Source organism: Suillus clintonianus (assembly GCF_016758775.1).
Source record: "Suillus clintonianus strain FC179 chromosome Unknown DEU56scaffold_10, whole genome shotgun sequence".
NCBI classification, from domain to species: domain Eukaryota; kingdom Fungi; phylum Basidiomycota; class Agaricomycetes; order Boletales; family Suillaceae; genus Suillus; species Suillus clintonianus.
Window position 1 is genome coordinate 368,878 of NW_024539234.1, and position 26,568 is coordinate 395,445.

The 26,568-nt window shown below is 48.7% G+C and overlaps 9 protein-coding genes across 9 annotated transcripts; 5 read left to right on the forward strand and 4 right to left on the reverse strand.

Annotated features, from left to right (window-relative positions):
• Positions 1-273: 273 nt before the first annotated feature.
• On the forward strand, positions 274-3,246 carry DEU56DRAFT_780358 (P-loop containing nucleoside triphosphate hydrolase protein). Its single transcript, XM_041351952.1, has 17 exons — positions 274-544; positions 594-827; positions 883-1,042; positions 1,099-1,193; positions 1,245-1,380; positions 1,434-1,606; positions 1,654-1,730; positions 1,788-1,856; positions 1,906-1,957; positions 2,008-2,082; positions 2,138-2,295; positions 2,344-2,462; positions 2,515-2,551; positions 2,605-2,635; positions 2,690-2,707; positions 2,754-2,906; positions 2,964-3,246. Exons 1-17 carry the CDS (start codon positions 344-346, stop codon positions 2,991-2,993), a joined length of 1,818 nt encoding a protein of 605 aa, XP_041212728.1. The 5' UTR covers positions 274-343; the 3' UTR covers positions 2,994-3,246.
• A 67-nt stretch (positions 3,247-3,313) lies between these two features.
• DEU56DRAFT_780366 (uncharacterized protein) lies at positions 3,314-4,597 on the reverse strand (the record flags this gene model as incomplete). The annotated part of the gene is made up of 2 exons (XM_041351953.1): positions 3,314-4,052; positions 4,104-4,597. Coding segments are annotated over 2 exons (834 nt in total), but the record flags the coding sequence as incomplete, so codon positions are not given.
• A 1,026-nt stretch (positions 4,598-5,623) lies between these two features.
• DEU56DRAFT_780370 (glycoside hydrolase family 18 protein) lies at positions 5,624-7,571 on the forward strand. Its single transcript, XM_041351954.1, has 6 exons — positions 5,624-5,997; positions 6,053-6,064; positions 6,123-6,176; positions 6,229-6,664; positions 6,727-6,823; positions 6,882-7,571. Exons 1-6 carry the CDS (start codon positions 5,687-5,689, stop codon positions 7,451-7,453), a joined length of 1,482 nt encoding a protein of 493 aa, XP_041212730.1. The 5' UTR covers positions 5,624-5,686; the 3' UTR covers positions 7,454-7,571.
• A 17-nt stretch (positions 7,572-7,588) lies between these two features.
• DEU56DRAFT_780373 (P-loop containing nucleoside triphosphate hydrolase protein) lies at positions 7,589-12,358 on the forward strand. The gene is made up of 21 exons (XM_041351955.1): positions 7,589-7,909; positions 7,962-8,025; positions 8,080-8,497; positions 8,550-8,909; positions 8,969-9,343; positions 9,400-9,700; positions 9,757-9,929; positions 9,994-10,005; positions 10,062-10,147; positions 10,206-10,254; positions 10,312-10,528; positions 10,587-10,602; positions 10,655-10,715; positions 10,768-10,855; positions 10,911-10,973; positions 11,039-11,139; positions 11,191-11,461; positions 11,516-11,565; positions 11,618-11,707; positions 11,767-11,806; positions 11,861-12,358. The coding sequence occupies exons 1-21, from the start codon at positions 7,825-7,827 to the stop codon at positions 12,193-12,195; spliced, it is 3,255 nt and encodes a 1,084-aa protein (XP_041212731.1). The 5' UTR covers positions 7,589-7,824; the 3' UTR covers positions 12,196-12,358.
• Positions 12,359-13,538: 1,180 nt separating this feature from the next.
• On the reverse strand, positions 13,539-14,865 carry DEU56DRAFT_908752 (uncharacterized protein; the record flags this gene model as incomplete). Its single annotated transcript, XM_041357032.1, has 5 exons — positions 13,539-13,818; positions 13,873-14,503; positions 14,566-14,652; positions 14,702-14,725; positions 14,781-14,865. The coding sequence occupies 5 exons, from the start codon at positions 14,863-14,865 to the stop codon at positions 13,539-13,541; spliced, it is 1,107 nt and encodes a 368-aa protein (XP_041212732.1).
• Positions 14,866-15,485: 620 nt separating this feature from the next.
• Positions 15,486-19,243, forward strand: DEU56DRAFT_780396 (kinase-like domain-containing protein). The gene is made up of 17 exons (XM_041351956.1): positions 15,486-15,819; positions 15,871-15,953; positions 16,003-16,587; positions 16,646-16,710; positions 16,777-16,932; positions 17,035-17,127; positions 17,187-17,249; positions 17,324-17,376; positions 17,459-17,490; positions 17,546-17,724; positions 17,791-17,804; positions 17,865-17,884; positions 17,945-18,032; positions 18,093-18,117; positions 18,186-18,431; positions 18,483-18,602; positions 18,655-19,243. Exons 1-17 carry the CDS (start codon positions 15,593-15,595, stop codon positions 18,922-18,924), a joined length of 2,319 nt encoding a protein of 772 aa, XP_041212733.1. The 5' UTR covers positions 15,486-15,592; the 3' UTR covers positions 18,925-19,243.
• A 19-nt stretch (positions 19,244-19,262) lies between these two features.
• DEU56DRAFT_780418 (uncharacterized protein) lies at positions 19,263-21,101 on the reverse strand. The gene is made up of 5 exons (XM_041351957.1): positions 20,536-21,101; positions 20,346-20,476; positions 19,855-20,292; positions 19,765-19,795; positions 19,263-19,711 (listed from the first exon to the last, which is right to left on the reverse strand). The coding sequence occupies exons 1-5, from the start codon at positions 20,618-20,620 to the stop codon at positions 19,563-19,565; spliced, it is 834 nt and encodes a 277-aa protein (XP_041212734.1). The 5' UTR covers positions 20,621-21,101; the 3' UTR covers positions 19,263-19,562.
• Positions 21,102-22,187, reverse strand: DEU56DRAFT_780419 (bola-like protein-domain-containing protein). Its single transcript, XM_041351958.1, has 5 exons — positions 22,097-22,187; positions 21,914-22,044; positions 21,742-21,847; positions 21,646-21,686; positions 21,102-21,593 (listed from the first exon to the last, which is right to left on the reverse strand). The coding sequence occupies exons 2-5, from the start codon at positions 22,031-22,033 to the stop codon at positions 21,468-21,470; spliced, it is 393 nt and encodes a 130-aa protein (XP_041212735.1). The 5' UTR covers positions 22,034-22,044; positions 22,097-22,187; the 3' UTR covers positions 21,102-21,467.
• A 537-nt stretch (positions 22,188-22,724) lies between these two features.
• On the forward strand, positions 22,725-24,932 carry DEU56DRAFT_780432 (uncharacterized protein). Its single transcript, XM_041351959.1, has 7 exons — positions 22,725-22,760; positions 22,819-22,869; positions 22,921-23,104; positions 23,157-23,716; positions 23,766-23,920; positions 23,970-24,601; positions 24,660-24,932. Exons 3-6 carry the CDS (start codon positions 22,950-22,952, stop codon positions 24,552-24,554), a joined length of 1,455 nt encoding a protein of 484 aa, XP_041212736.1. The 5' UTR covers positions 22,725-22,760; positions 22,819-22,869; positions 22,921-22,949; the 3' UTR covers positions 24,555-24,601; positions 24,660-24,932.
• Positions 24,933-26,568: the final 1,636 nt, after the last annotated feature.

Here is a 26,568-nt window from a genome sequence, read left to right on the forward strand (position 1 = left end):
GAGTTGAATGGGGCTAAAGTCACGGTGCTCAGTGTCACGTGAGAGCACAACAAAGACTGAACCAAGCTCATTCGATCCTTTTTTCCGTCGTGTACAAGCTTTTTAAAGGATGCTAGCAATTCGGGAACCTTTGAATGGTCATTTCCGCTTTCCCGGATGATCATTAGAGTCTTTTGAACGGCTAAACGTTCCTATGCAACGTGGCCCCTGTGTGACAGCATCGAGGGTGACGTGACTCAGGTCGGAATCAGGTCAATTCTGACTCAAACGGACTCTAGCCTCTAACATGCACCCCATAAAGAGCTACTAGAGTTGGACTACAATATTTGCTCACCAACTCACAATGTCTCTAAAGAGCTTTCAATCCGAAATTCAGGAAATCTACGCACGGGAACTCGCTCGCCAACGTGGCCAAGCTAGCGGAACTTCTGCTCCGAGGAATATACATTCAAAGAAGCTACAGGTACTCGAGGAATCTAATGTTGCTGGTGAACCTCCTCCATCTAGGGATGCTGACGTTGAGGATGAAGTCGAAGTTGTCCTTGTACTCTACCTTCCGTTATTATGTTGTGTATTTGCTCATTCGTTCTCAGACATTACTAGCCAGCCATGATTATGACCGAGCACGCACCTCCATAGCACAACTCATCACTGGACGCAAAGGCGAATACATATTCCGCATTGGCTGTCAGCCACCCCACGCGTCACTTTTTGCCGGAGAGAGCGTGGACGAAGCAACAGGATGGTCGGGGGTTCCGCGAACAGATATCGAAGTCACTTCGTTGCAATCATCAGTTAAAAGGGTCGTGGAAGAGTTGGGAGGAAATGTGGGTGGTTTATTTATATGTATATATACAGGCGGCATGAATTCATCTTTAATAGATATCCGTTCTTTTCGAAACTACTGATGGCCACTATCCACGTGCAACTCTACTACTACGATTACCTCCACCCAGCATTGAATTGGTTCCCGAGGTCCGCTGTGCTGTCGTCGGCAACGTTGACTCGGGCAAGTCTACAACACTCGGAGTTCTAACACGCGGTATGATGCATGCACGCATGTATGTATGTTTTATTTATTTACTTATTTCTCCTCAGGTCCTCTGGATGATGGAAGAGGCCGAGCTCGTGTAGCACTATTTCGACATAAACACGAAATTGAGACCGGACGAACATCTAGTGTAGGAATGGAAGTAAGTTGCACGTCCCTGACAGCCTACACCATCCGACATCTTCCCCCCCAGATCCTTGGTTTTTCAACAGCTGGAACCCCAGTCCTTCCAAATATACTGCCGTCCGCTGACGCTGACGTGATTCGACGCGATAAACTGGGCTGGGACGAAATTTCAGCCCAGTCAGCGAAGATAGTTTCTTTCAGCGGTAAGTCCATTCAATGGGACTCTGTGTGTCTCATATACACCTTGGTTTCGTAGACCTTGCCGGCCACGAGCGATATTTGAAAACTACTCTGTACGGGCTAACTTCCGGGGCGCCATCGTGTGTGATTCTTATGGTCGGAGCCAACGCCGGGCTTATTGGCATGTCGAAAGAGCATCTGGCAATAGCTCTGGCTTTAAGCGTTCCCGTCGTCGTCTGCATTACCAAGGTACGGAGTAATCACCTAACCATCCAGCTGAGCTAATATTTACGTAGATTGATATGACCCCACCTAATATTCTTGCTGAGACCACGAAACAGGTGGTGAAGATTCTGAAGAGCCCCGGATGCAGGTGAATCAATGATCATATCCCCACTCCACTTCGATTTCACATCACATACCTTTGCAGGAAAACACCAGTTTTTGTGAATTCGATGGAAGTCGCAGTTGAATCGTCGCAGACATTTGCGCAGCACAAGTCAGTTTGTTCGTCTTCAATTGTGAAATTTGGCACTTATGGTACATAGACTATGTCCTATTTTCCGCATATCTAATGTCACCGGAGAAGGTCTTGACTCTGTCGGTGTTTAAGCACTTTCTGATTCGCGAGGGTACTAACTTGATTAAAGTTTCGCACTTTCTTGAATCTCCTTCCATCCAGCGAAGCGGACACCGAGACATTCACAATTGATCAGCCACTTGAGGTAGCACCAGCCTTTGGCACACACCCAAGCGCCCAACTGATATATTTCACTGCAGTATTCGGTCACTGATGTCTGGTCTGTCCCATACGTGGGGACAGTCGTCAATGGCATTCTAAATAGTGGAAGTGTCAAGACAGGTGACTCCATCCTCTTTGGACCAGACTCCAATGGACATTTTCAGTCGACTGTTGTGAGGAGCATGCAGCGAAAACGGTATTCGAGTTCCTGTTTGCATTTCTTATGGGTGCTTAGCTTTTACAGAGCTGATGTCGTGACCGCCGAGGCTGGTCAATGCGTTGCTCTCGCTCTCAAACGAGTGAAACGCGCGGCCGTCAGAAAAGGTATGGTCATCGTGCACAAAACTGATACACCTCCCAAAGGTGAACATTGTATCTGCCTTTAGTTTTGCGATAACTCACTGGGACACCGCAGCAACACGTCAATTCGAAGGACAGGTCCTCATATTATAGTAAGCTCGAGAAGATCTCTCTCGCAATGTAATGATTCGAGCAGAATTTGCAGTCACAATACTACCATGCAACAAAACTACCAGGTATGCTTTATGACTTGCTCTCACTGCGCACATCCTGATGTAGTGTACGCATAGGCCATGCTTCACTGCGGAGTGAGTGAAGTCTCATCATGTCTACCGTAGTTCTCATCAGTTCTAGGCTGTCCGCCAAACTGTTCGCATCATATCGATGGACAACCCTGAGGGGGTCCTGCGGACCGGAGATCGAGCCACCGTTCAGTTCGAATTCATTTCGCAGCCGGAATTTGTCAAGGTTGGGATGAAGTTGTTGTTCCGTGAGGGTAAGACCAAGGTATGTTGATGACTTCTCCGTACTTGAAGCTGCACCTCTGACTGCGGACACATCCAGGGACTTGGTGTTATCACCCGTCTGCTATGACAGAGGGGAGGCCCGGGATGATCACGGTGCGGTGATCAGTCGATCTTATGTTGACTCCTAGATTTGTATGCTCGAGAAGAGGGCGTCCACGGTCCTTCACATGATCACTAGCCACCCTCTTCGCACATCATCACAATTAATTACACTCAATCTTCCGTGGGGCCTGGAATTGGCGGTAATGACTCCTCATGTATATAGGGTTTTTGGATATTTCATATGTAGTTTGCAGCAATATATCTACAGTGTCCCATCCCTGTCAGTTATGAAGAACGATCCTTCTATTTGATCTACCTATAGCTAGGGGAGATCATATACGTCATGAAAATTACTTGGCAAGTATTGTAGATCTGTGAAGATATAATACGGTAAGTGTTCGACTATGTAGTGAAGGCGAGTACAGCCTCGACTGGTTGCAGACTTCTCACGTTAGAGACGGCGACTAGAACTTGAAGTTGCTGCTCCAACCGATTTTGCGGAAATGCTGAATTGAACCCAAGCGTGCTTTCATCCCATCCTCCGTGTTAGAAAACTCATCTTCGTCACTGTCACACCTTCTGGCGTGCGTTCCCCTTTACCCCTTTTCGCAGGGGGTTTCTTAGCTCCTGTGCTCGCGTTCCTCCTTTTGTGTCGGATGCGCCTGGTAACGCAAAAACTCATCAAACCACTCAGTGCGATATCCAACACATGTCATGACGGTGTAGCCAATTACGAGCCTTCCATCACCGAAGACCATTTTCGGTATACTCGACAAGGCAATTTTCATCCCCCTTGTCTGCGAGTTCGGCATTAGTTCTTTCGACCCAACCCTTTCCCCACTTGGACTTCAGGGTTCCAGCCACCCGATTCTGGGTGACCCGAGGCTGGAGCAGGTCCAGTTGGTGGGGAGTAATTCCGCCCCAAAGGGATGTGTCATAGTACACCCGCTTTCCAGAGACGACGAGGTCAATTGATTCATCAACGGGCGAGTTGTCATTGAAACGCTTGACCCCGCAAAGCACGACACCGGTGATCTCCCGCATGAGTGGGAGGTGTGGATTGTAGGGACGCGTCGTGATCAAGCTGTGAAGCTTGCTTTAGTAGTACTAGCGATAGACTCGAGAGTTGAGATACGCACTATGGATACTTGAATGATTTGGTATGACTTTGTCAGTTGTTGAATGCGTGTCGAAGACTCCACCAAGAGCCTCAAGTGATAGATGGGGGAGCGTCGAGCTCATGTTGCTGATGACGGAGCGCCGAAAGCCGACGTGACACCTATCTTTTACGACAACTGGAGGTCCGAGACGAAGGTGCTTAAAATTCCAGATGTCGGATTTGCCATCTTCGCTTTTCATGAGCGCAACATGTTCAATCAGCTCGGGTACATTCACGTCTTCAGACTTGACAACCACTTTGATCGTCGTGTCTTCCAGTTTGGTCACAGACTTAGATCTTTGGAAGTTGGAGGTCAGGAGCTGCGAGGGCGATGCGTCCGGGGGCATATGAAAGTTGGACGCAAAGCTGTCGAACATGTCTTGGTCATCATTGTCCTGATCATCCCATGTAGCTTCGACGGTAGTCCCATTTGGCTGCCCGCAAAGGTCAGTATAAACCGAAGTGAAAAACGCTCCCGTACAGCATCCGGCTTGAGTCTTATCATTTTGAAATGACCTTTTGAAGATTAATTCAGTAAGGATCCTGAGTGGTGGCTTCCGAGTCGGTGAGGCTATACACGAACGCGTTTGATCATTGAGTTGATGGCAGGACATTTTTTCAGTTCGTCCTGAAGGCCTAAAATCTCAGCATTCTGAACATCTCGTTCGATCTTGAACTGCCTGTTTTCCGTACAGAGTTAATTTAACTCCTTGGCCCATTCCGTGACGAACTTGTTTTTGGCTGTCAGCCGTGCCTTGAGGGCAGCTAGGTGAAATATTTCTTTGGACTCCTTCACTGGGCGAGCACAAGTTCAGCACAAACGAGTATTTAGCAGGTCACCGTCTCACCAGTATGTTAGGCCTTAAATATGGTAGGAAACGCAAAGGACACCCGTGTTAATAGGATTACGAGGACCCAGCTAGATGTACATCACCAAGGCCCAAGGCCATATCTGCGTACCGCAGTCCTAGTGAGGCGAGACTAATCTAAGTAGCAGCAGTGCGATGTGACTGCATCTTCCAGTGCACTTAAGTAGGAAGACTCGATGCTGTTGTTGTTTTCAGGTATCTCATCTTCATGGTGACTTGGTTGCCATTTCGCCCGGGCGTGAGGGCTTGAATCTGGCAGTCAGAATATTGTACACAGTAATGGAGCCTCGACGGTACCTCTACGAGCACGAAGCTGATCCCTTCAGGCAAACCCAAGTTTGAGCACTTGAAGGCCTCCGCTCCCCGTCGAAATAAGTGAAATTCGGGAGGTGGGGGGGCTACTAGGTCTGTCTAGAGGTACTAAAGGTGGTGCGGTTCATCATGATTCAGAATCCAGATAAGCTGGGGAATGCTCTGCAGATCCACAGTTTGTGTCCACTCTTCGAGCGAGTCCACAATTTTTAGTTCTTCAATATGGCTGGGGCATAGAGGATGGTGGTCGATGTCGATGAGCACTAGAGTGTTTATTATGAAACTGTACTAATTATATAAGTGCAACTTTTGTATCATCATTGGTGTTGGTCAGCGTGCCAAACTTTTGTGGAACACTAGATTAGATGAGTCTTGTGCATGTCCTCGACAACATCATACCAAGTGGTTCCTTCTGACGAAGGCAGTTCGCCCGCCAAACCCGCTTCTCGTTTTACATCTCCCAAGTCTCTTTTTCTGTCTGGAATAGTATTCTTCATCCTGGCATTTGCGTCGTACAAAGCGTTCTTCTCGTGGTCTAATATTCAACAGCCATATCCTCAATTAGACTCTCCTGCATCCAGTACTGGCAAAGGCGACCAATCATTAGAATCTCAAACATCTTCATTCATCCCGCCAGCACCGAGCGATACTCCAGAAATGCAAGGTCAAGGAAAATACAGCGTTGGATAGTAAGTGTTGGCCTCTTCCACAACGACCTATTCCTGACTGTTGCTAATTTACCAGCTTCGTAAACTGGTACGTCTTTTCACCGAGAAAATGTTGCACGTCCGCCAACTATTATTCCTACTTATAGGGGAATCTATGCTCGCAAGTTTCCGCCGTCGAACATCCCTGCCCAAGATTTGACGTAAGGCGCTCAGGCTGTCTTCCTCGCATTTCTAATCTCATCATCCATTCAGCCACATCCTTTATGCATTCGCTGATCTGAGACCTGACTCGGGCGAAATTGTTCTCTCTGACGCATGGGCGGACAAAGATATTCATTACCCTGGTGATTCTTGGAATGACGTTGGAAACAACCTCTACGGGAATTTCAAGGCCATCTACAAATTGAAACAGCAAAATAGACACTTGAAAGTCCTTCTCTCAATCGGAGGTTGGACATATTCTCCCAAGTTCCATCCTATCGTCGTCAATCCTGCGCTTCGTGCCAACTTCGTGCGGTCCGCAGTTCGTCTGCTCGAGGATTACGGTCTTGATGGTCTTGACGTGGACTATGAGTATCCATCCAATGAGCATCAAGCTCGTGGCTACGTGGACCTCTTAAGGGAACTCAGAGCAGGCTTAGATCAGCACGCTCAAATGAAGGGAATCTATCATAGGTTCTTGTTGACAGTATGCCATCCAGGTTTAACTACCCTGCCGAGCTTCAAATCTGAAATACTGCTTTTGCCTAGATCGCTGCTCCTTGCGGACCCGACAACTATCAAAAGTTACACGTACGTGAAATGGACCAGTACCTCGATTTTTGGAATATGATGGCCTACGACTTCTGTATGTTCTGAAACGTTCTGTTGCATTACCAATTGACTTACATAGAAAAATGTCTCAGCTGGTTCATGGGATTCTGTTGCAAATCACCAAGCCAACATCTACGGTGGACCTATCAGCGCCTCACAGGCGATCTCGTGGTACAGCGCGAACGGCGTTCCTCGCTCCAAGATGGTCCTCGGGATTCCGCTGTACGGCAGAAGCTTCATGAACACGTCCGGTCCCGGCGCACCGTTTTCCGGCATCGGGCCAGGCAGCTGGGAGCAAGGTGTCTATGACTACCGTGCTCTTCCGCTCCCAGGCACATACGTGTTTCAAGATGACAAGGCCCTGGCGAGCTGGTCCCACGACTATCAGAAGCAAGAGGTGGTAAGCTTTGACAACGAGCAGGTCGGGCATTGGAAAGGCGATTGGATTCGCCGTGAAGGCCTTCGAGGAAGCATGTTCTGGGAGTTAAGCGGAGACAAAGAAAACACGCGAGAGGGAATGGAAGGCGGGTTGGGAAAGGACCCAGCGCCCGGGAGGAGCTTGGTTGCAACCGTCAAGAACGCCATGGGACCATTGGACCTGAGCCATAACTGGCTGAGGTATGAGGGCAGCCAATTTGATAACCTGCGCAGCGGCACTATTTAGGCCTTGCATCACACGACACAGAGGATTCGGACATCTTTTCCAGGACAATCACTGTAACATCACCTTTGTTCAAGCTTTGTATGATAGCAGTCCTTTTAATGTCACGTTGTGTGACTCCTGTGACGGTAATGAGCACTGCAAGAAATTTTAGTGGGCGCATCTCAGGCTGCTGGTCGCCGTCCCCCTCGGCTTTCAACTGTAATTTCTCATTTCACGACCCATAGATTTTGGACAATAATCGGAGACATCCTACACTGAAATCCGACTTGTATCACCTGTGCTCAAGTTCAAGTAGACCGGTCGAGACTCGACTACGATTTTCCTTCTAATCGCACAATATATCCCTAGGACCTAGATCCTGAATTTTTCAGATGTCTCCTGCTGTAATGACCAGTCCTTCGGAGTCGGCATTTGATTCGATCTTGGAGGCTTTGCGCACTGCGCCATCCGGCCCAGGTCTATATCCATGACTTTTTTTGAGAAATAGAACTCATCATAATCTGCGTAGACGCCAAAGCAGCAGCTGACAAGCTTGCCCTTGCTGTTTCTAAAGCAGGTATAGAGAGCTTGGTGTACGTCCATTTTCCCAGCGACATCATAAGATGACCGCATCTAAAGTATAACAGAGACCAAAATGTAATCAGCATCCTTCAAAATTTCGCATCGAACAAGAAGTCTGGATGGGAACGAGAATCTGGTGCTATTGCATTTCAGTCATTACCCGCTGTTCTCGGTCCCCCCTGTGCACCCCTACTTCTCCCAAGCCTTCACATCCTCTTCGATTTGTTTTCCGACAAGGGGGAGGTTGTCCGGACCGCTGCAACAGCCGCAACGAAGGCAATCCTTCAGCTTCTCCCCCCAGAAGCTACACGAACCGTGTTCGGGATTCTAGAAGATATCCTAGAGAAGGGAAAATGGCAAACAAAAGTCGCAGCCCTAGATGCTCTCAAGAGTTTCGTGGCTCGAGCCAAGGACTCCGTAGCTGATGAACTTGGACATATCTTGCCCAAGGTCGAAGTAGCAATGCACGACACAAAAAAGGAGGTGCGTGATGAATGTCCTGTGCTATCTTGCTCCGCCGACCGAATTCCTGCAGGTGGCTTCTGCTGCCGTCAAGTGCGCCACTTCTTTGTGCACGACGCTCGCAAACCCCGATCTCGCTCCCCACATCTCCGCTCTGGTTAAGTGTATGTCTAATCCTGATGCAGCACCTGCTTGCATAAAGGCGCTATCATCAACAACTTTCGTCGCCGAAGTCACGGCACCAGCGTTGGCCGTTCTCGTACCATTACTCCTGCGTGCTTTGAATGATCGTAGCATGGAAGTCCAACGGCGTACGGTTGTCGTCATTGATAACTTAGTCAAACTGGTCAGGAACCCCGTAGTCGCCGCGAGATATCTTAGCCCTCTCGTAATGGGTGTGCAGAAGATTGCCGAGGGTGCCGCGTTTCCGGAGGTTGGCTATACTCTTTTGATGTTGTATTCTTCGCGAATCTCATTCTGCCATTTACTAAGGTTCGTGCCTTTGGCGAGACGGCACTTAATACGTTGCTCAAGGCAGGTGCATCTACGTCGGGGACGCCGCCGACGCGGGATGTCAGCAAGGAGGTGGCTGACATTGTTGCCGTCTTGTTGACGCTGCTTCCGTCAGACCTTGTTATCCCCTCTGCGTCTGGGCCAAATGCTCCGCCGTCTGCAAGTCATCCACTTTTGGACCAATCTTTGCAATTCCAGGGGTCCATGGTTGCTGACCTTGTCTATAATCGGCGTTTCCAAGATATAGAAGTATGGAAACGTTGCGTCGGTGTGTACATGACATTCTGGCTGGGGGCAGAGGGATCTGCTACCTTTGCCGAGTCGGCCCGGGCCCATTTCCGTGCGGTTGATCAAGTATGTGCTCTAGCTCTATTTTGCAAGGAAACTTTTCATCAATAGGCATCATTCAGGCACTAAACAATTCTGCGCATGAGGAGCATAGCGGCGAGGGCGAGCTTCTGTGTGATTCATTGTTTTCTCTCGCTTATGGTGCACTTTTACTGCTCTCGCACACAACTCTCCGTCTGTTCCGCGGGCGCCGTTATGGCATTCTCGGAACCAATGGATCAGGGAAGTCGACCCTTATGCGCCAGCTCCGGGACGGCAAAGTGGAGAATTTTCCGCCTCAGGATCAATTACGTTGCGTTATGGTAGAGCACTCCTTGCAGGGTGAGGACACGTCCACGTCTGTGTTGGACTTTGTGGCGTCAGGTCAGTGCATCCATGAGTTCATGTCATAATCGGTGTCAGTAATGAATTTGCTGCAGACAAGGCTCTGGCCCAAATTCCGCGTTCTAAAATCCGAGACCAATTGCTGGAGGTAGGATTTGATGACGCCCGACAGGCAGACGTAGTCGGCGGGTTGTCCGGTGGTTGGAAGATGAAGCTTGAGTTAGCCCGTGCAATGCTTTACAACGCGGACCTTCTTCTTTTAGATGAGGTACGGAGCAGTTCGATTCTGTTGTTCTAACATCAACTCACCTGCAAATACTTTTGCGATACAGCCCACCAACCACGTTCGTGACCGGATTATCTCCATCACTATCACTATCGCCTGACGTTTTTCTCATAGTTGGACCGGGCTTCCGTTAAATGGCTCGAGAGTTATCTCATCGCCCACAAAAATGTCACTTGCCTAATCATCAGTCACGATTCTGGGTAAGTACGTCTAACCCAATCCACAGATTCAATCGCTAATTCTACTCCACATGACTAGATTTTTAGATAATGTGACTACTGATATAATACATTACGAGTCCAAAAAGGTAAGTCGCATATCGGCCGACGTTGAACGCCGATTGATTTACTCCCCTTTACTGTAGCTTGCCTATTATCCGGGAAACCTTTCGTCGTTTGTGGAAAAACACCCGGAGGCCAAATCATACTATACACTGGCGGCGACATCCGTTAAATTCTCGTTTCCTCCGCCTGGCTCCTTGATGGGTGTTCGTAGTAACACTCGTGCCATTTTGAAGATGTCAAATTGCACGTTCACGTACCCCGGTCGGCCACAACCTTCGCTAATAAATGTGTCTTGTGGTGAGTAATAATTTATGCTTCTAATTGTGATAATGCCTCATTCACTCCACTTCTAAAGCCTTATCACTCTCCAGGTGGGTTTGTGTGCTCCACATGTCTGATTGAGCGTGTTTCATTGTCATGCAGCCGAGTAGGTGTAATCGGCCCCAATGGTGCAGGCAAATCCACATTGATCAAACTTCTGACGGTAAGACTGATGATCTGATCGATGTATCCCCTTAATGACCTATTTATTCCAGGGCGAGACCATTCCTCAAGAAGGATTTGTATACAAGCACCCAGCCCTTCGTGTTGGTTACGTCTCACAGCATGCCACTCACCATATAGGTATACTCTTATCTCCCACTTCAGTGTCAAGTATACTCGACTAACACCGCTTTAGAACGTCATTTGGAAAAGACGCCCATTGGCTATATTCAGTGGCGTTTCCAGGATGGTCACGATCGTACGTCTTTAAACTTAATGCTTCCCTGCCACAGTGTCATTAATATAATTTCCCAATCTTATCAGGTGAATTACTAGAGAAGGCTACCCGTGTTCTGACAGACGAAGAGAAGACTCTCCTCGATCAAGATTGGGTCGGAAGGAATGGCACCAAGCGCAAATTGGAGGTTAGTCTTGCTTTCCATTGTCGATCTGATCTACATCCTAAAATTATACAGATCATCATGGGACGTCAAAAGTTGAAGAAAACGTTCCAGTACGAAGTCAAGTGGCGTGGTCTTGACCACAAGTTCAACACCTGGGTGCCTCGTGATGAATTGATGGCCAAAGGTTTCGTAAAGTTGGTGCAGCAATTTGATGATCTGGAATCCTCGAGAGAAGGTGCAGGTACGCGTGACACGTCTGCCCAGCTTGTACGCAAGCACCTCGAAGATATTGGTCTCGATGGGGACATTGCGCAGTATAATGAAATTTCGGGATTATCGGGAGGTTGTTATGAATTATTGCGTTTGTTTCCAGCCCACTAACCTTCGACGTTGTCAGGGCAAAAAATCAAGTTGGTCATTGCAGCCTGTCTCTGGAACAATCCCCAGGTTCATTGAACGACCGGTTGTCATGATGATCAGTGCTAACGTCACTTTGTAGGTTTGCATCCTTGACGAACCAAGTAACTTCTTAGATCGCGAGGCACTGGGCGGCCTTGCGGTGGCTATCAGGGAATGGGGCGGCGCAGTGGTGAGCGCTATGAAATGAGTTACGAAGTCTGATCCACGAGCTGATCTGGAGCGCCTTAGGTTATCATATCACACAACCACGAGTTTGTCTCGGCCTTGTGTCAGTCTTGTTTCGATCTTGTGTTTCATGGATTCTTCTGATGCATTCTACCAGGTCCCGAAATCTGGCAGATTGAGGCTGGGCGGATGACACATCAAGGAAAAGCCGCCGTTGTGGAGGACGCATTTGCTGATTTGAAGTCCCCGAAGGGCAGCGGTGCTAATACACCAGCTCGCTCGCGAGTGCAAAGTCCGGCTGTTTCGGCTCATGTGACTCCTGCAGGGAGTGGGGCTGAAGATGCTGGCACCTCAAAGGTTGTCAAAAAGAAGAAGAAACTGACGCGGAACCAGGCAAAGGCTCAGGAAGAACGCCGTAGGCTGAGAAAGCTCGCGTGGCTCACGCATGGTGGTCCACGGCCTGAGGACACCGACAGTGACGTTGACCCTTGAGATGGAGGTGCCATGTGAATTTTGGTGCAGTTTTTCAGGGGCCATTTCATTCTGATCCGCGGATGCTTTTTCTTCAAGATCTCGCTTAGATTACCTTCCCTACATGCTGTGAAGTAATAGATTTTCCGTTTTGCCGCAAATTCGTCAATGAGAAGGTCTACTGCCACGTAGTGTAGGCGACAAAAAGCCGACTTGTCACCCCCTCATGCAACGGGGCACTTGCACGCATGAGATAGCCGCGTCCACGCTAGTGATCACACATTCAACGTGTCGAGTGCTGGCGATTGGCATTTCAATGATCGTTGTCAAACTCGCGAGGCTAGTCCGATGGATCGGGGCACATGTGTTCGAGGAGAAATTGACCCATGATGAGTTGGTGCAAAGTCGACTAACTAATAATATTAGATTAACGGATTCAGACATCCAGTGACAATCATTATTCGGCTGTGTCCGGATGAAATTAATATTTGCAAACTTTGAGCTTCGCCTCCATACATACTTATCTCGAATTCCTTCGCTTGGTTTACTTAGTATGTCCTCAAATAGCGTCACGGATTCAGCGCATCAAGCTTCAGCCGCGGACCGTTAGAAGACTTTTTTTTTTTTTCTTCAGAAGGACCTCGTGAGGGGCCCCTGCCCGAGTAACAGTTGATCGACAAAACGGATTACTTCTCGTCCGGCTCTTAAATTGGTTGTTGCACCAATATGTCAAGGGTCCACCCTGACCGTGGAGCTGGAAACAAGTTCTGCGATCGACGCGGCGTGACGAAGGTGCTTGCTGGACGGTTAGCTGCCGCTGATGCGGCGATGAACTTGGTGCAAGCAATCCACTCCAAGTAGCCACATGACATCTTATCGATGGTATCGGAGCTGATGCTGTGGCAGTCTTAGTTATATCTCACGTATCCAATTGAATCGTGAACCGAAGAGGAGCTATGATACTTAAAAAAAGTCCAGTGGCGTGATTCACGGCCTTCTAACCGCGGACATCCGTGATATAATCGAGCAAGAACAACGTTAGAGTTTTCAAAACGTGTACGTGTGATCAGATGCGGACCAAACCTGAGCGAATGGATAAGAACATCATAAGTACATAAAAACTACGGCGACAGTGCATCAAAGAGGCAGGTACATGTGGACGGATTGGAAAGGGCATCAGATTGCGTGAGGGTGATATGGATATAATATGAATGGGAGTATTAAGGGGCTGGCGAGTAAGTTAATACGGTGATAATGAATGATCGAGGTCCTGAATGCAAAAGGATGACGACGCTTCTGTTATGATGAGGAGAGAATGAATCTAGCTGAAATGAAGGCATGGTGCTTTGACAACAATCAAATATTCAGTAGCGACCAGGCTGCTGCTGCCATTTGCGGGGATCTTCCTCGCGCCGATGGGGGATAGGTGACCGACTCTCCTGCGCCACAGACCGGGCGTCCTGACTCGATCGCGGAATGTATGATGAATGTGAAACAGACGTGGGGCTGATGCTGTTCCCACCGAATGAAGTATGCGATACTTCGTCTGTCTGAGAGGACATGTTAAATGGTTGATGGGGCGTCGACACTGATGTCGACGACTGGCGGGTAGTCTGCCTCATTGACTGCCGCTTGTTTTGGAACCTATGGAAAGGGATGAGGATGGATCCTATAAATTGTGTAGATGGATACACCAACCAGATCTGCACGCTCCTGGCTGACATGTCTAGTTTCTTTGCGAGCTCTGCGCGTTCTTCGGTGGAAGGAAACGCAGTGCGAGCGTAAGTCTCATTCAGGACTTTCAGCTGAGCGGCGTCAGCTCTCTTACGCTTTTTCTTGATGACAGGTTCCTCATTGACCATCATTTGAGCAGGCTCTTGTGTTAGCGCAGAGTTTGTGATTGGCCCTCGGGCATATGGAGAAGGACCATGGGCCTCGACTTGGGTAGGCATGCCTCGTTCGGATGGTGGGTACATGCCGATGGACATCTGCTGGGAATGATGCATCGATGGGAGTTGACTTGAATGATGACGTGGATCGGGAACGGGGGGATACGAGTAGGATGTCTGACTTGGGTAAGGAGCATACTCGGTTGGGTAAGTTGCGGTCGGGGAGCGAATATCACCATAGTTAGAGACATGAGGTGCCACTGCGCCGTAAGTGCCCTGATATCTGTCGGGCATGTTTAATGGAGGGAGCTTGCGAGAGCCGTGGGAATCGACCGGGATCGTCGGGGAACTGCGCGAAGGATAAGTTGGGTATTGTTGGGCTTGAGGGTATCGGTCATAGTGTTCATAATAACTGGAGTGCTGTGGGGCAACTGTTACCGCTTGAAGATAGATTGATGAGCGTGCGTTTGTGCGATCGGGATTTAAGTGAAGTGAGACGTACTAGTAGGCCACTGACCATAGCTCGAGGAGCTATGATCACTTTTTCCAGGAGATGAACGTTGCTGGGAATATGAAGGATAGTTGGGAACTATACGCGAGTTGAGCATATTGCATGTACACTAGATAGAAAAACAGACCTGAAGAGGGTGAGGTTGGAAACGCTGAAGAAAGAGGAGGGAGCACAGTTCGCCCACCCTGTCCCGTCTGGAAAAAAACCACTATTTTGAGAATCCCCTCCAGGAGGGCTTTTGCGGGCCTTTGAAAGGGTTGAGAACAAACGATCGTCCCTCGGGTTTGTCATTGTAAGTTAAGCAGATATAGGCAAAAGAGGAAGTGAAGAAAATTATGGTTCAATGAAAAGAAGAAATCGATGTGGATATAAGTATGAAAGAACACGCTGTGAGCATGCCAATTGCCCGACGAGCGAGCGAGAAAAGGCCTGCGGCAGCTGGGAAGGCTGTGAGTTTGGGGACAAATTGATCAGGGCCGTTGAATGAACGAGGTAAACATGAACACCGGCAAAGGTAAGAACACGAGGCGCAGTTGTTCAAACTGGGCAAGGGTGGTAGGATGAAGCGTGTTAGATGGCTTGGGACCTGGGTTAATAAGTAGTTCGGGGAGTTAGCTTTGGGCGTTAAGATGATTTAAGTTATGTATACTATCCCGAAGAGGTTCAACCGAACCTCTTTTATTGTTTTTTATTTTTTTGAATAAACCTCGTAAAGGATGACAATCATTCTTCGCGGTCTTTCATTATTTTCCGTCTTCGAAAAAACCAAACGAGGAGACGGACCGTAAGGGAAGCACTGACGCGTTGGAAAAGCAGTGCTCTTCTCTGTGCAACGCGGAAATTGCATTGTTGACATCAATCCATCGAGATCGGGTTCCAGCCTCGTGGCCATTCCTGGTGCGGACACCTTGCAACTAACGGCATATTCCGAATACCGCTCTTTTTTTTTGATAAGATATCGAGGTTAATCATGTGACAAGTCACGGAAGCAACTCAAGTCAGTACCATCGGGAATCCCATGGAGGAATATCATGAAGATCTCATTCCACGGATATCATATCCGTATGCTACCCCAACTTACCATGAAACCATTCTACCAGTTGGAACTTTACTTCATAAAGGCTTTTATGATCTACTCGCAATAATCACCCCCTCATCCATTGCATCAAATCAAGCTCAAGTTACTCCCCTGAAGAAGGGTAGAAGAGTCAGTAAAGCTATAGTCTCAAAACCCACGGGTTTCCTGTAGGTTATATTTTCCAATTCAGCATTTACATCCCAACAAAGTATTACTAGCCATCTTGTACACGCTTCGGACGCCGGTCAGGCAGAAGCCCTTTTAACTCGCTGGGGCCCAGATGGTTTGGGAAAGCTAGGAGGTCAGCCATCAGCGCATCATATTCTCAGTATTCTAAACTAGCACCTTAGACCCCCGTTGGGCAGATCCAATAAAGTCCCGAGTAAGGCAGACTAACCAAGCAAGAGCAGTTAACGAGGTCATCAATGCACTTAAACCGTCTCAGGACAGCGCAGGGCCCCTTCGCGTCATGAACGGTATGAGCACTACCACTTCGTCTACCATCACCACCGCTGCCCGTGAAAATGTCCACTTTTCTCCCGCGGATGGCTTGCCAGGTCGACCAGGAAATTCAACTATAAAATGGGCAGGAGGGCTCAGGGCTCATCCGGAAGTTGGCGAGTACGACGATGACCTAGCCCTTACCCTTCCTGGCCCTTCACCGCGCTCAATTAATCCATCATTGGCTACCTTAGAAAAGGCGGTGTCCGCCCGGATCTACTTTGAGAACCTCTACTTTCCTCTTCTTCGGCAGCCTCCTTCTCGAGAACAACGACGAATTGCCATGGAAAAGGATATGGTCATCATGCACTTGACCGAAGATCAGAAAGAAGCTTTACGTGCTCAGTGGCGCCAAAACGAGACCGAATATCTTCGCGAACGCCGAAGAAAAGTAGATGCAACAGCTTTCATCAAACTGAAAACCATAGGACACGGTTCGTTGTCCCCTTACGTTCCTGAAAAAGCATTTTCACACAAAATACTATCGATCAGGTGCGTTTGGGGTCGTGTCCCTAGTTAAAGAGCGAGTCACGGGACAGCTATTTGCTATGAAACAGGTTCTTGTTTTCCATTTTAATCTGCCCATATGGTACTGTGTTCAAATTAATTATTCATTTCACTAGCTAAGGAAGAGTGATATGCTTCGCAAAGGGCAAGAAGGCCACGTCCGTGCAGAACGTGATATCCTCAAATCTGCGTCACTCATTACTTCGCCCGGTGGCGCGGAGTGGATTGTGAAGCTGCACTACAGTTTTCAGGACCGCGATAATCTGTACTTGGTCAGTAGCTCTAACCCCGATATCCGCCATCTTTCCAAAAATCAGACCAACACATGAGTCACTGATTTCATTTCGATTTCATATCTTAACAAATAATAATAGGTATTGGAATTCATGGGCGGTGGAGATCTCCTAAATCTTTTGATCGAGAGAGACGTTTTCGAGGAAGACTTCGCTCGTTTCTATGTCGCTGAGGTTGGCATCTTCTTTTTCTCATACTATACTTTGTTGAACGGCAGGCACATTTACCCCAGATGGTTTTAGCCATTGAAACTTGTCATAAACATGGTTTCATTCATCGTGACATTAAACCTGATGTAAGTGCCTAAAAATTGCAAAGATTAAGGTCCGCTGTAGATTGATAACATGGCTATCCATGCGTTTCTGACAGAACTTCCTGTTTGATCCGGAAGGACATATTCGTCTAAGTGACTTCGGACTCGCGTGAGTAGGAGGACCACTAGCGGAACTGGCCCACTTCCCCGTCCTCGTTTTGTATGTACTAAATTTGTAACCGTCTCCACAGAACTGATCTGCACTGGGCCCATGATACGTCCTGTCAGTGCGGAATAGACTAGGTTTACGGAACATGAAACTGATACGGTGGCCGTAGATTACGAACAACAACGGCGTCAGTTGATGCACAAGCATGGGATAGACCTCGAGGACAGTAACGGAATCGGGGATGGAACCAGAACCAAACGAATGGACCGCAAGAACGTCGAATTACTGATGGGCGACGGCAACGGCCAAAGTGGCATATTCACTTGGCGGGAGAAAAATCGTAGGAAGGTATGATCCCTACCAATTAAATTCTATATTACCGCCCTGTGCCTCACCCTGCCTGTCATGCTGTAGCTAGCATACTCTGTGTAAGCAAATACCTTGCAGCCTACTGCGTAATTCTGAACGTTCCTTCTTCGGACCCAAAGCTGCGGGACGAATTCTTACAGTATGTGGTCACCTTTGTCTTTGTGATTACCCCATGTTGCCATGCTTACGCCTTGAATAGTGTCGCCAGAAGTCATCAGAGGCCATGGCTACTCGTTTTCTTGTGACTGGTGGAGCTTAGGCGTCATCATGTTTGAATGCCTGTATGGGTAAGCTTCGGGGCTTCGTATATCCGGTCTAGCACATGTTGAGGAATGGATTTGGTCCAGATACCCCCCGTTTGTTAGCAACTCCGTAAGCACCCACTTTTTAGCACCTACTTTCTCACCCCAGTTCATCTTGTGGCTGACTGCGGGGGGCAGAGGCATGTCACTCGCCAAAAAATTCTCAACTGGAAGCAATCCCTCAAGTTCCCATCTCGCCCTCGTGTCTCGGGTGAGGGCGTGAATCTGATGCAACAGCTCCTTTGCGAGCCTGAGGATCGCCTTGGAAGTCAGGCTCCAACATCTGTGTCGCGGCCAGATTCCCTCGCCGTTCACGCACGACGCAGCGGCTTCATCTTGCCAGGGTCGACATCTGGCAGTGCTGATGGTGCAGATGCAATCAAGGTCTGCGTCACTGGAGCTTGCGTTCGCAGCTGCTAATGTCCAGGCTCGAAGGCGCATCCTTGGTTCAGGGGGATAGACTGGGAAAATATACACCGCTATCCTGCACCATATCGCCCAGATTTGCAAAGCCCAGAAGATACGCGACACTTCGACTCTGATATCCCACCAGTGGTGAGTTGCTCCAAGGTTGTTTCGTCATGTCAGGTGTTAAGGTTGTGCCTAGCCATTGGCTCCCGCAAACGGAGCGCCAGCAGATGCTACGAAAGACCCCCTGCTCAGGGACAGGGTCCACGGGGAAGAGATTCTGAACGTCCGCAAGGCCCTCGCATTTGCGGGGTTCACGCACAGGAGTCCTCGAGCGATCAGTTACGCTCGTGCTGATCGTGCATTTGATGCACAGGCGGACATTCCAGACCAAGAACGGGGCGAACGAGGTCGTCCACGGTTTCGCAGTGTACACGAGGCTGGCACAGGCCGGCCTATATCGCTTTAGTGCGGTGCATGTTCGGGGACCCTGAGAGGGGTGGCTGTGTGTGGCTGAGATGGTGCTGCATTCTTGCCTTGCGGCATCGTCGAGGATATGACGACACATAATCTACGGACATGACGCGCAGACATGCTTTTACTCCATGATGTGACTATTCACTGTACTTGATTACTAGGATCTACGGACATGACTCTGACATGCATTGACTTCACGATGCGACTATCCACTGTACTTGATTACTATGCTATACCCTTGTTTTCTTGCTGTACGCCGCCGCTGCCACCAATAGATCTGCCACTGCCGTTAACGGGTGGAATTCAATCACTCCCTGCCACAATTCGAACTCGAAGAAAATACATTTCAATCCCGGAAACCACTATTAATTAAAATGAAATGGATACACCAGGCGATGAGTACTACTACTAGCGACAATGACTGTATGGAATAAATACGTGAGTGATAAATATAATGGTGATCAAGTGCATGCGATAGATGGAATAAATAATGCGCGTGAACTATAAATAAGCCGCTCATCATGAACGACCGATGCAATGTCCGTGAAAAATGCAACGAAGATCATGAGGACCCGAATAGGAGTGATTGCATGCGCCAAGTGTGCATCCGTGCGGACAACGCATGTTGCTCTAACGCCCGGAACGTGGATGTGCGTCATTTGACTCGTCGCTGTCCTCATGATAGCGCCCTGAGGCATCGGCATGCACGCGAGCATGCCGACGCATGTTGCTGAGCACGCTGAAACTGCGGCCACAGCCTTCAAAAGTGCACGTAAAGGCTAGAGACGGGCGATCAGCATGATGATGAGAAACCCTATGAGCGGACACTCACGCTTTTCGCCGGTGTGGCTATTCAAGTGTATCTTTCAATTGACGGTTGTCTTTAGCCGAAGAACGACATGCAGGATATTGAAGTACACACCTTTAAACTACTGGGGCGATTGAAACCCTTGCCGCAGTAGTCACACTCGTATTTGAGTGATGAAGGGCCAGTCGCATTGGCGTGGGGAGCGGAGTCTTCTAAACTAGATACGGTCTCTTGCGAGTCTCTACGGTAATGCTGAGACCGTACATCGGGGTAGCGTGGAACATAAGATGTTGATCCGGGGGGCTCGATCATGGATTGCCCAGAATATTGCTGCCTTGAATAATCCATATATGAGCTTGACCCTGGATGGGTTGTATAGTCGTAGGCTGGCCGTCCCTGGGCACTGTTAGAGGACGACCGAGAAAATTGGTTCGGTGGGTGTTGAGAATGATACAATGAATGCTGTGGATGTTCATGAGATGGGTGAAGGTGTGTTGCGTGCGTTTCGTGTCGTGAACTACGTGAAGGGTGGTAGGGAGTTGAAGGGTTTCTCTGAGAAAGTGATCATTATCAAGGTTTGATCTAATAATTAAACAACGACTAACCTGCAAGCCTGGCCCTGATAGGGCACCATCTGAGTGGCCCATGTGCGGCGCACAGTATGGGTCATGACTTGCATTGGGGCCCATCCAGGAAGGAGGTGGTATTACGGAAGGTCTTGGAGTACGAGATAATTCTGAAGGCTAAAGGTAAATAAAATGCACGTATGTGTGGAGCTAGAGAAGCTTGACCAACCTGGGAAAAGTTCGCGGACGGAAGGGAGGGTTGGCCGAGCTGCTTCTCGATGGGCATCACTCTCCGGGAATGAGCGGTTAGACATTTCTATGGTATGGGGGGAAAGCTTGAAAGGAGAGGAGGAGGACAAGTTAGAATTGAAGTGGATGTCGGGGAATCTTATATGGTCGGATCGTCTGAAAACCGCGGTAACGGCAGGGATACCGTTGCACGCCGATCGTGATGCGGCGGTTTCGGAAGAGGCTGGAAAGTACTTGCATGAAGAAACGTGACCGGGTCTATTCCATTATACTTGCAGGACAGCACCTCGAGGGCGAACCTCCGTTGACATTCGACATGGTTACCACTCGGTTACCGTATTCAAGGTAGGCAACCGTGGTGATTGTCGCTTTGAAGCTGCTGCGCACTCATTCACAACACATTTTGTGGGAGTATCATCATGGACGAAAGGAGCCGTTTGGACGGTGCCAGGGTTGCAGATAGAGCACCGCAATGTCACACACTAAGGGGCGCGAACGCCGCGCATCATCCACGGGGGATGTGCTGTTAGTATATCTTGAATTATACATGTACCGTCACTTGCCGCATCTCAGATCAACTACAACGGATCACTTTATTGAGTCCACCGTATCTCTCCGAACACAACCCGCTGAAAGATCTGTCACTTCTTGCCGAATACCAATCCTCGTCGGTAACATTTTGGTTCTCAAAATGGCCACACATCGCGAACTTCAATTTTAACATCTTTGCATCGGGAGGCAGTGAGCCGCAACCAGGCTGGACTATGCATCCCTGAATATCGTTCACATCTCACTGTGAAGCTCGCACGTTATTTATGAGCAGCCGTCGCTAATGTTGACGGTTCGGGTCATGAGAGCTTACCACAATCTGTCCCGCTCCCCCATATACACGATAATGTTTTATGTATTCTGTCAGGTTTCAGCTTGGAATCTTTGCGCCTCCTCCGAAGTCTTTGTATTTAGCGATAGTGCGTGCAACCCTTGTGAAAATTCTTCTGAAAGCGTAGAGTAGATCAGGCGATGACGTTGCACCGTGTTCTGTGAAGAAATAAAGTACCAGATACACCCCGAGATTCGATAGCACACGCACCTTCCCTTTGAAAGCATCTGAGATTACTTGCACGGCAAAATCTGCGCCCGGGTCGTCAATGAACAGCGTCCTTTGGGTAGTAGAAAGGATACTTACGTGTTTCTCCATTCCCGCCACCTTGGGAGCGCATTGCGGCGTGATGTCTATGCAACTGCGATTCGTTGGTAATGATTAGTTTAGACGGTTGAAGCAAAGTCGTGAGCTGTGACATAATTTCATGATTGCTCATGAGCCGAATCGATGTGAGTTTGCTAGTTTGTTCCCTTACCTTTTCTCGCATGGCATTTTCTACTGGGCCTGGAGATCCTATTGCGTCTGAAGCCATGGCACGAAAAGGACTCAAGCTCTGCCGCAAAGCAATGCGAAGGCTGCGTGTTGCCCAGAGCATAAACCTGCTGGCTACCATGCTGAGATTGCAATCATAACTGCGCTGATGCTGACGGGCACTTACCACAAGACTCGGAGCAAGCCTTCACAAAAAGGCAGACGATAAAAATGCAGGTGTTCAAATTGGCAATTGGTAGTCCTTGTTGGTCAGCAAGAGTCTGTGTGAACGTGTGAAATGTGACCACCCGTGGTAAGTACGCCTGGCAAGGCTGGTCACGAGCCTACCCGTATACAAACACGTACAGCCCTCACCATGATCTGAGGAGATTGACATTCACCGAATCGCGTCGGGCATTAGCACTTCCAATTGCTAACCGTACCTCTTTTGCATAATGGCAAACACGTATACCGCGGTACACGGGCTAAAAAAGTCTGTCAGCATGACTGTTCGACGACGATCTCACAGCCATTGAACGGCTGCCATCAGTGAACCAGTGAGTCCAAGTGACGACCAGATTTCCCATTAGCTTTCTCAGGAAACGCAAACCCTATAGATGGGTACGCATGCAGAACTAGTGGCGACCGGTCCCTAAAGACTGAGTCAAATTCAAGCAGTGAAAACAAGGTAAAGTTAGCCATAGTTGCATTTGGCAAGCACTCTAGTATAACTTACTGACAGTGCATGTCATGAAAGCAACGATTGGACCTGCATGAACCGCCGCATTCGCTTTTGACTATATTGAATGGTCGTCCTTGTGACAGAAATAATACAGTATTCATCTTTCCACGTAGCAGTTGTTTCAAAGGCCGTGACTCTGCGCCTTAGCGCTGATGGCCATTCCATAGCCCGCTGTGGACATGTACTTGTGTTCTCCGTTCCGTTTCTTGGTGAAACTTGCAAGTCACGTTATCGACGCGTATAGTCACGGTAACGTTACCAATTGTCAGGCGTATTCACTTTACTACGAACACTCACCATGGTGTCGCCCTCCTCCTCGCATCAACACCCTCAAGAATGTGAGATGACACGCAATCAACGTGGTCTAGTAGAAACATGTTTTGAGGAGGGCCAATACGAGTCTGGCATCGCAGTGCTCGAACAGCTAAGGTCCGAAAACTTCAAACCACCCGTGTAAGGTCATTTGGGTTCTCTTTTCTCGAGGAACATTGAAAGTAGTGCTTAGGTCTCTCATACGTCAGCTCTTCTACATTGCATTGTATCCCCCGCCATCATCCCTCGGGTATGTGGAAGAGCGCGATCTCAACCCTGCTTCGCCATCAAAAAGCTCCCCTACAAAACAAAAGCATCAGGCACCGAAAATGACCTTTGCTCCTTCAGTCAATGCATCAGAAGCCGCGCAACGCTTGTTATTATCTTTTGTTAGAACAAATACACCTACATCCCTCTTTCAGGCTTTGCCACAACCGCGCAGGAACAACGAATTGACATTCGAAGGTGATGATCATGACTCTATTGTAGCAAAGGAGTCCCTGTGTATTAAGGACGCGAAGCACTGCTGGGCAATACTCAAGGAGGGTTTCGTGCCGCGAATAAAAATCCCTCCGCCGTCCCTACTAGCAGGGAAGAAGAAGCGCGGCAAACTCATCACTGATACTGAAGAATATGAGGCAGATCGCAGCAATTCAGTTCTCGCTCCTGTTGCAGAGCATGCTTGGCTAGTCTTGCGGTGGCTGGTCGAGCTCTTCCAGCGGGACGAATACTTGACATCTGGGGATGCTTCAGGTGGGAGGCCACCTCATAGCAGCAACCCTTTGACTGAGATAATATGCAGCGAAGCATTCGCCATTATTGTTGTTGCAGATTCCCCCGCCAAGAAGCGGTACTGGTCTTCGGTGGGAAGCTGATGCACCCCTAGACATCGTGTTCTATTGTGTTTCGCAAGACCAGCCGCAGCGACGGCAGCTGGGTCTCGAACTGATGACTCTGGTGAATATGCTTTGCTTGTTATGAACGATTCGCCTGATATTCTTCGCAGCTCATCGGAATTTGTCTAACGGCAGAATTCGACTTCAACATGTTTCTGGAGCAAGTCACGTCACGACTGTATTCAGCCTCCCCAGAAATCATTCAAACTTTCATGTCTGGCTTTCATCTGTCGCAATCAGCACAACTGTTCAAACTGGCCCTGTGCCGCAAGTTCCTTTCCGATGAATCAAGTGGGAAAAACCCTTCCAACCGTCGCCCCAAGCCAACAGCGCGAGCTGTGAGAGCAGCACGAGGCATTGCTGCGAAAGAGGAGAACCTGTCATCCTCCAGTGCAAACGACTCGTCAGCCTCCTTTTCCGCGAGTAAAATTTCCATGCCTCCCGCCAGTGACGTCGTCCACCTCCTTACAGGGTCTGGACGCACTTCCAGTCCTGCGATTCTAACCGTGAAGAAGGAGCTTCTGATTTCGTACGCCTACCTGCAGCAGATTGCGGAACGACGGGACGCGGAATGGCAGCAATTAGTAACAGACGGGCGTCTCGGGGACCGAGTCGTTTCGGTTTTTGGAGAGAGCTATGCTCAGCAAGACAAGGATGCTCTGATTAGTCTTGTGAGAGTCTGGGCCATGAATTAATGAGGCAATATTGTCTTGTGGGACCTTTCTCTACACAGCGTGTTATTGTTGAGTTCTTCCTGCTGTTATGACAATGTGAATTTACTTACCCAAGCCGGTGACAAGATAATGCACACCTCCCATGACGATGGTTAGTGCTGTGGAAGCAGATAAATTCTGGTACAAATGGACCAATTCAACATAGTATCCCTGCGATCGGCGGCCCCAGTCTGATGGAACGGAAGTAATACTCTCCTAATCTTGAGAAACGTCCGGTTACTACATAAAAGTCCTCTGGCACCAATTTTCTCATGGTTATCATTTACCTGTACTTCGTGGCTGAACTTTACTTTGGAGTAATTAAATATGAGGTGGTTATCTGGGCAACTGAATTTCTGCTTGGGTATAGAGTAGATGGTAGAAAGTTCGAAGATCAAAAGCTGGAGCTACACGACAAATTGTGCACATAACATGACATATTTCAAAGCGTTAGGATATGGCACAAGTGGACGATCGTGTGCAAGGCATTTGTACCGAGTATTGGGTCAAATGATAGCTTGAAAGGGCGTGACTATGTGTATTTGGTGAGTATGCCAGTATAGACGTGAAGCGAAAGCACACGACGTTTTCCGGCCCGAGGATTGAGTCATAGCAAAAACGTTAGGGCCCGGCGATGCCAGCCCAATGGATACTCAAATTCTAGGCGCACCTACGAAAACGGGCGGATCTCCACGTCATGACTCCGAGATGAGTTGGCAAACAGTGGGGGGATAGGGGATGATATCAATCCAGCGGATCTGTTCGTGCAGGGCAGGAGCAGGTTGTACGTAAGGCGCCATTATGCGTATCACCGCGAGCAGGAGTGGAATCAGATTTGCACGATGTCGAAAGGCACGTTCCGAAAAAGGTATTCAACGAGGGTGGATCCAATGCGAACACATTGTCCCTGCAAGGGTTGTAACCGACAGCTGCCAGTCACGGAAGTCAGCCTTGCAAGGAATGTTAGCGATCGTCTGTGAGAGTTTTTGTGAAAGGGTAAACGAACACATGCCCAGAGAGGCTCATTGACGCGGCGATAGGCGAGTATCTCCTCCGAGTCGGACTAGCCAGTCAGCTTCGAACTGGCCCAGTACAGCTGGGTGTGGGTTGGGGTGGGAAGGTGAAATTTCTTGGACGTAAGGCTTTGGCAATGTACTAGTGGACACATAGAAGAGATTAGATCAAGTGGGTGTACCAGGTATTTGACAAAGCTTTGCGTCCCACCTATGACCAATAGACAAACGTCGAGCGTGCGTATTGTGAGCAACAACATCCTCTAGCGTTTGCATCCCAGTATATTCTCCTAAATGCGACATGCGTACGTCCAACGGTCACACATACCTCCTAGATCTTAGAAATTGACGCGTATCACGCGGTCAAACGCGAATGCGTAGAGAATTTACCAGTCCACGTGGCAGCACAGAACATGTTAAACATGAATGTTTTCTTGGGGGGAAGAAACTTTGATTCAGAGGGGCACGACTTTCCATGTCGTTTGTAGGACACTACACCGTTGAATGCCATCATCCTGGAGGTGGGATGCCGCTAACGGGTGGGCCTCTTGGATAGCATTGCTGTCGCATTGAAAGCATGCTGCAGACAGCGATTTGACATGGACCCTTCAATGGATAATCAGCCCCACCCACATGGTTACTTCATTACAAGTTGGTAAACTTTGAGGCCTTACGAGACACGGAATGCCGCTTGATAAAGTTCAACACCGTTCGGAGTGTGGAGAACCGCACTGGCGCTGAGCAAACCTAGAAGCACTTGTGCGAAATAAAGTCTCCGGTCGACCGGTGACTATTCAAATTCGTTGGACGGGTGTGTTGGGCGATCTTATCTTATTACGCCACAGTTGCGCCACACAAGCCAAATACAAGCATATTATACCGAAAATGTGCCGAAACTTTAAGTTTGGTAACAGATTGTTGTGCAAGTATTGCAAAGTATTGTCTAACGTAGCATGTTGACGGGCGAACCACCTTTCGACTGA

Coding starts and splice junctions, on each gene's coding strand:
- DEU56DRAFT_780419 (XM_041351958.1), bottom strand. CDS start 22,033: ATGCTCTGGGCAACACGCAGCCTTCGCATTGCTTTGCGGCAGAGCTTG. Junction 21,848..21,913: donor AAAATGCCATGCGAGAAAAG/GTAAGGGAACAA, acceptor ATTATGTCACAG/CTCACGACTTTGCTTCAACC. Junction 21,594..21,645: donor CAGATGCTTTCAAAGGGAAG/GTGCGTGTGCTA, acceptor ATTTCTTCACAG/AACACGGTGCAACGTCATCG.
- DEU56DRAFT_780373 (XM_041351955.1), top strand. CDS start 7,825: ATGTCTCCTGCTGTAATGACCAGTCCTTCGGAGTCGGCATTTGATTCG. Junction 7,910..7,961: donor CACTGCGCCATCCGGCCCAG/GTCTATATCCAT, acceptor TAATCTGCGTAG/ACGCCAAAGCAGCAGCTGAC. Junction 11,566..11,617: donor GTCTCTGGAACAATCCCCAG/GTTCATTGAACG, acceptor GTCACTTTGTAG/GTTTGCATCCTTGACGAACC.
- DEU56DRAFT_780370 (XM_041351954.1), top strand. CDS start 5,687: ATGTCCTCGACAACATCATACCAAGTGGTTCCTTCTGACGAAGGCAGT. Junction 6,665..6,726: donor ATCATAGGTTCTTGTTGACA/GTATGCCATCCA, acceptor GCTTTTGCCTAG/ATCGCTGCTCCTTGCGGACC. Junction 6,824..6,881: donor TATGATGGCCTACGACTTCT/GTATGTTCTGAA, acceptor AAAATGTCTCAG/CTGGTTCATGGGATTCTGTT.
- DEU56DRAFT_780358 (XM_041351952.1), top strand. CDS start 344: ATGTCTCTAAAGAGCTTTCAATCCGAAATTCAGGAAATCTACGCACGG. Junction 828..882: donor TGGAAGAGTTGGGAGGAAAT/GTGGGTGGTTTA, acceptor CATCTTTAATAG/ATATCCGTTCTTTTCGAAAC. Junction 1,958..2,007: donor CCGGAGAAGGTCTTGACTCT/GTCGGTGTTTAA, acceptor ACTTGATTAAAG/TTTCGCACTTTCTTGAATCT.
- DEU56DRAFT_780432 (XM_041351959.1), top strand. CDS start 22,950: ATGGTGTCGCCCTCCTCCTCGCATCAACACCCTCAAGAATGTGAGATG. Junction 23,105..23,156: donor GAAAACTTCAAACCACCCGT/GTAAGGTCATTT, acceptor AGTAGTGCTTAG/GTCTCTCATACGTCAGCTCT. Junction 23,717..23,765: donor GACATCTGGGGATGCTTCAG/GTGGGAGGCCAC, acceptor GATAATATGCAG/CGAAGCATTCGCCATTATTG.
- DEU56DRAFT_780396 (XM_041351956.1), top strand. CDS start 15,593: ATGGAGGAATATCATGAAGATCTCATTCCACGGATATCATATCCGTAT. Junction 15,954..16,002: donor TGGTTTGGGAAAGCTAGGAG/GTCAGCCATCAG, acceptor CTAGCACCTTAG/ACCCCCGTTGGGCAGATCCA. Junction 17,250..17,323: donor ATCGTGACATTAAACCTGAT/GTAAGTGCCTAA, acceptor CGTTTCTGACAG/AACTTCCTGTTTGATCCGGA.
- DEU56DRAFT_780418 (XM_041351957.1), bottom strand. CDS start 20,620: ATGTCTAACCGCTCATTCCCGGAGAGTGATGCCCATCGAGAAGCAGCT. Junction 20,477..20,535: donor CGTCCGCGAACTTTTCCCAG/GTTGGTCAAGCT, acceptor TTTAGCCTTCAG/AATTATCTCGTACTCCAAGA. Junction 19,796..19,854: donor ATCGCCCCAGTAGTTTAAAG/GTGTGTACTTCA, acceptor GTCAATTGAAAG/ATACACTTGAATAGCCACAC.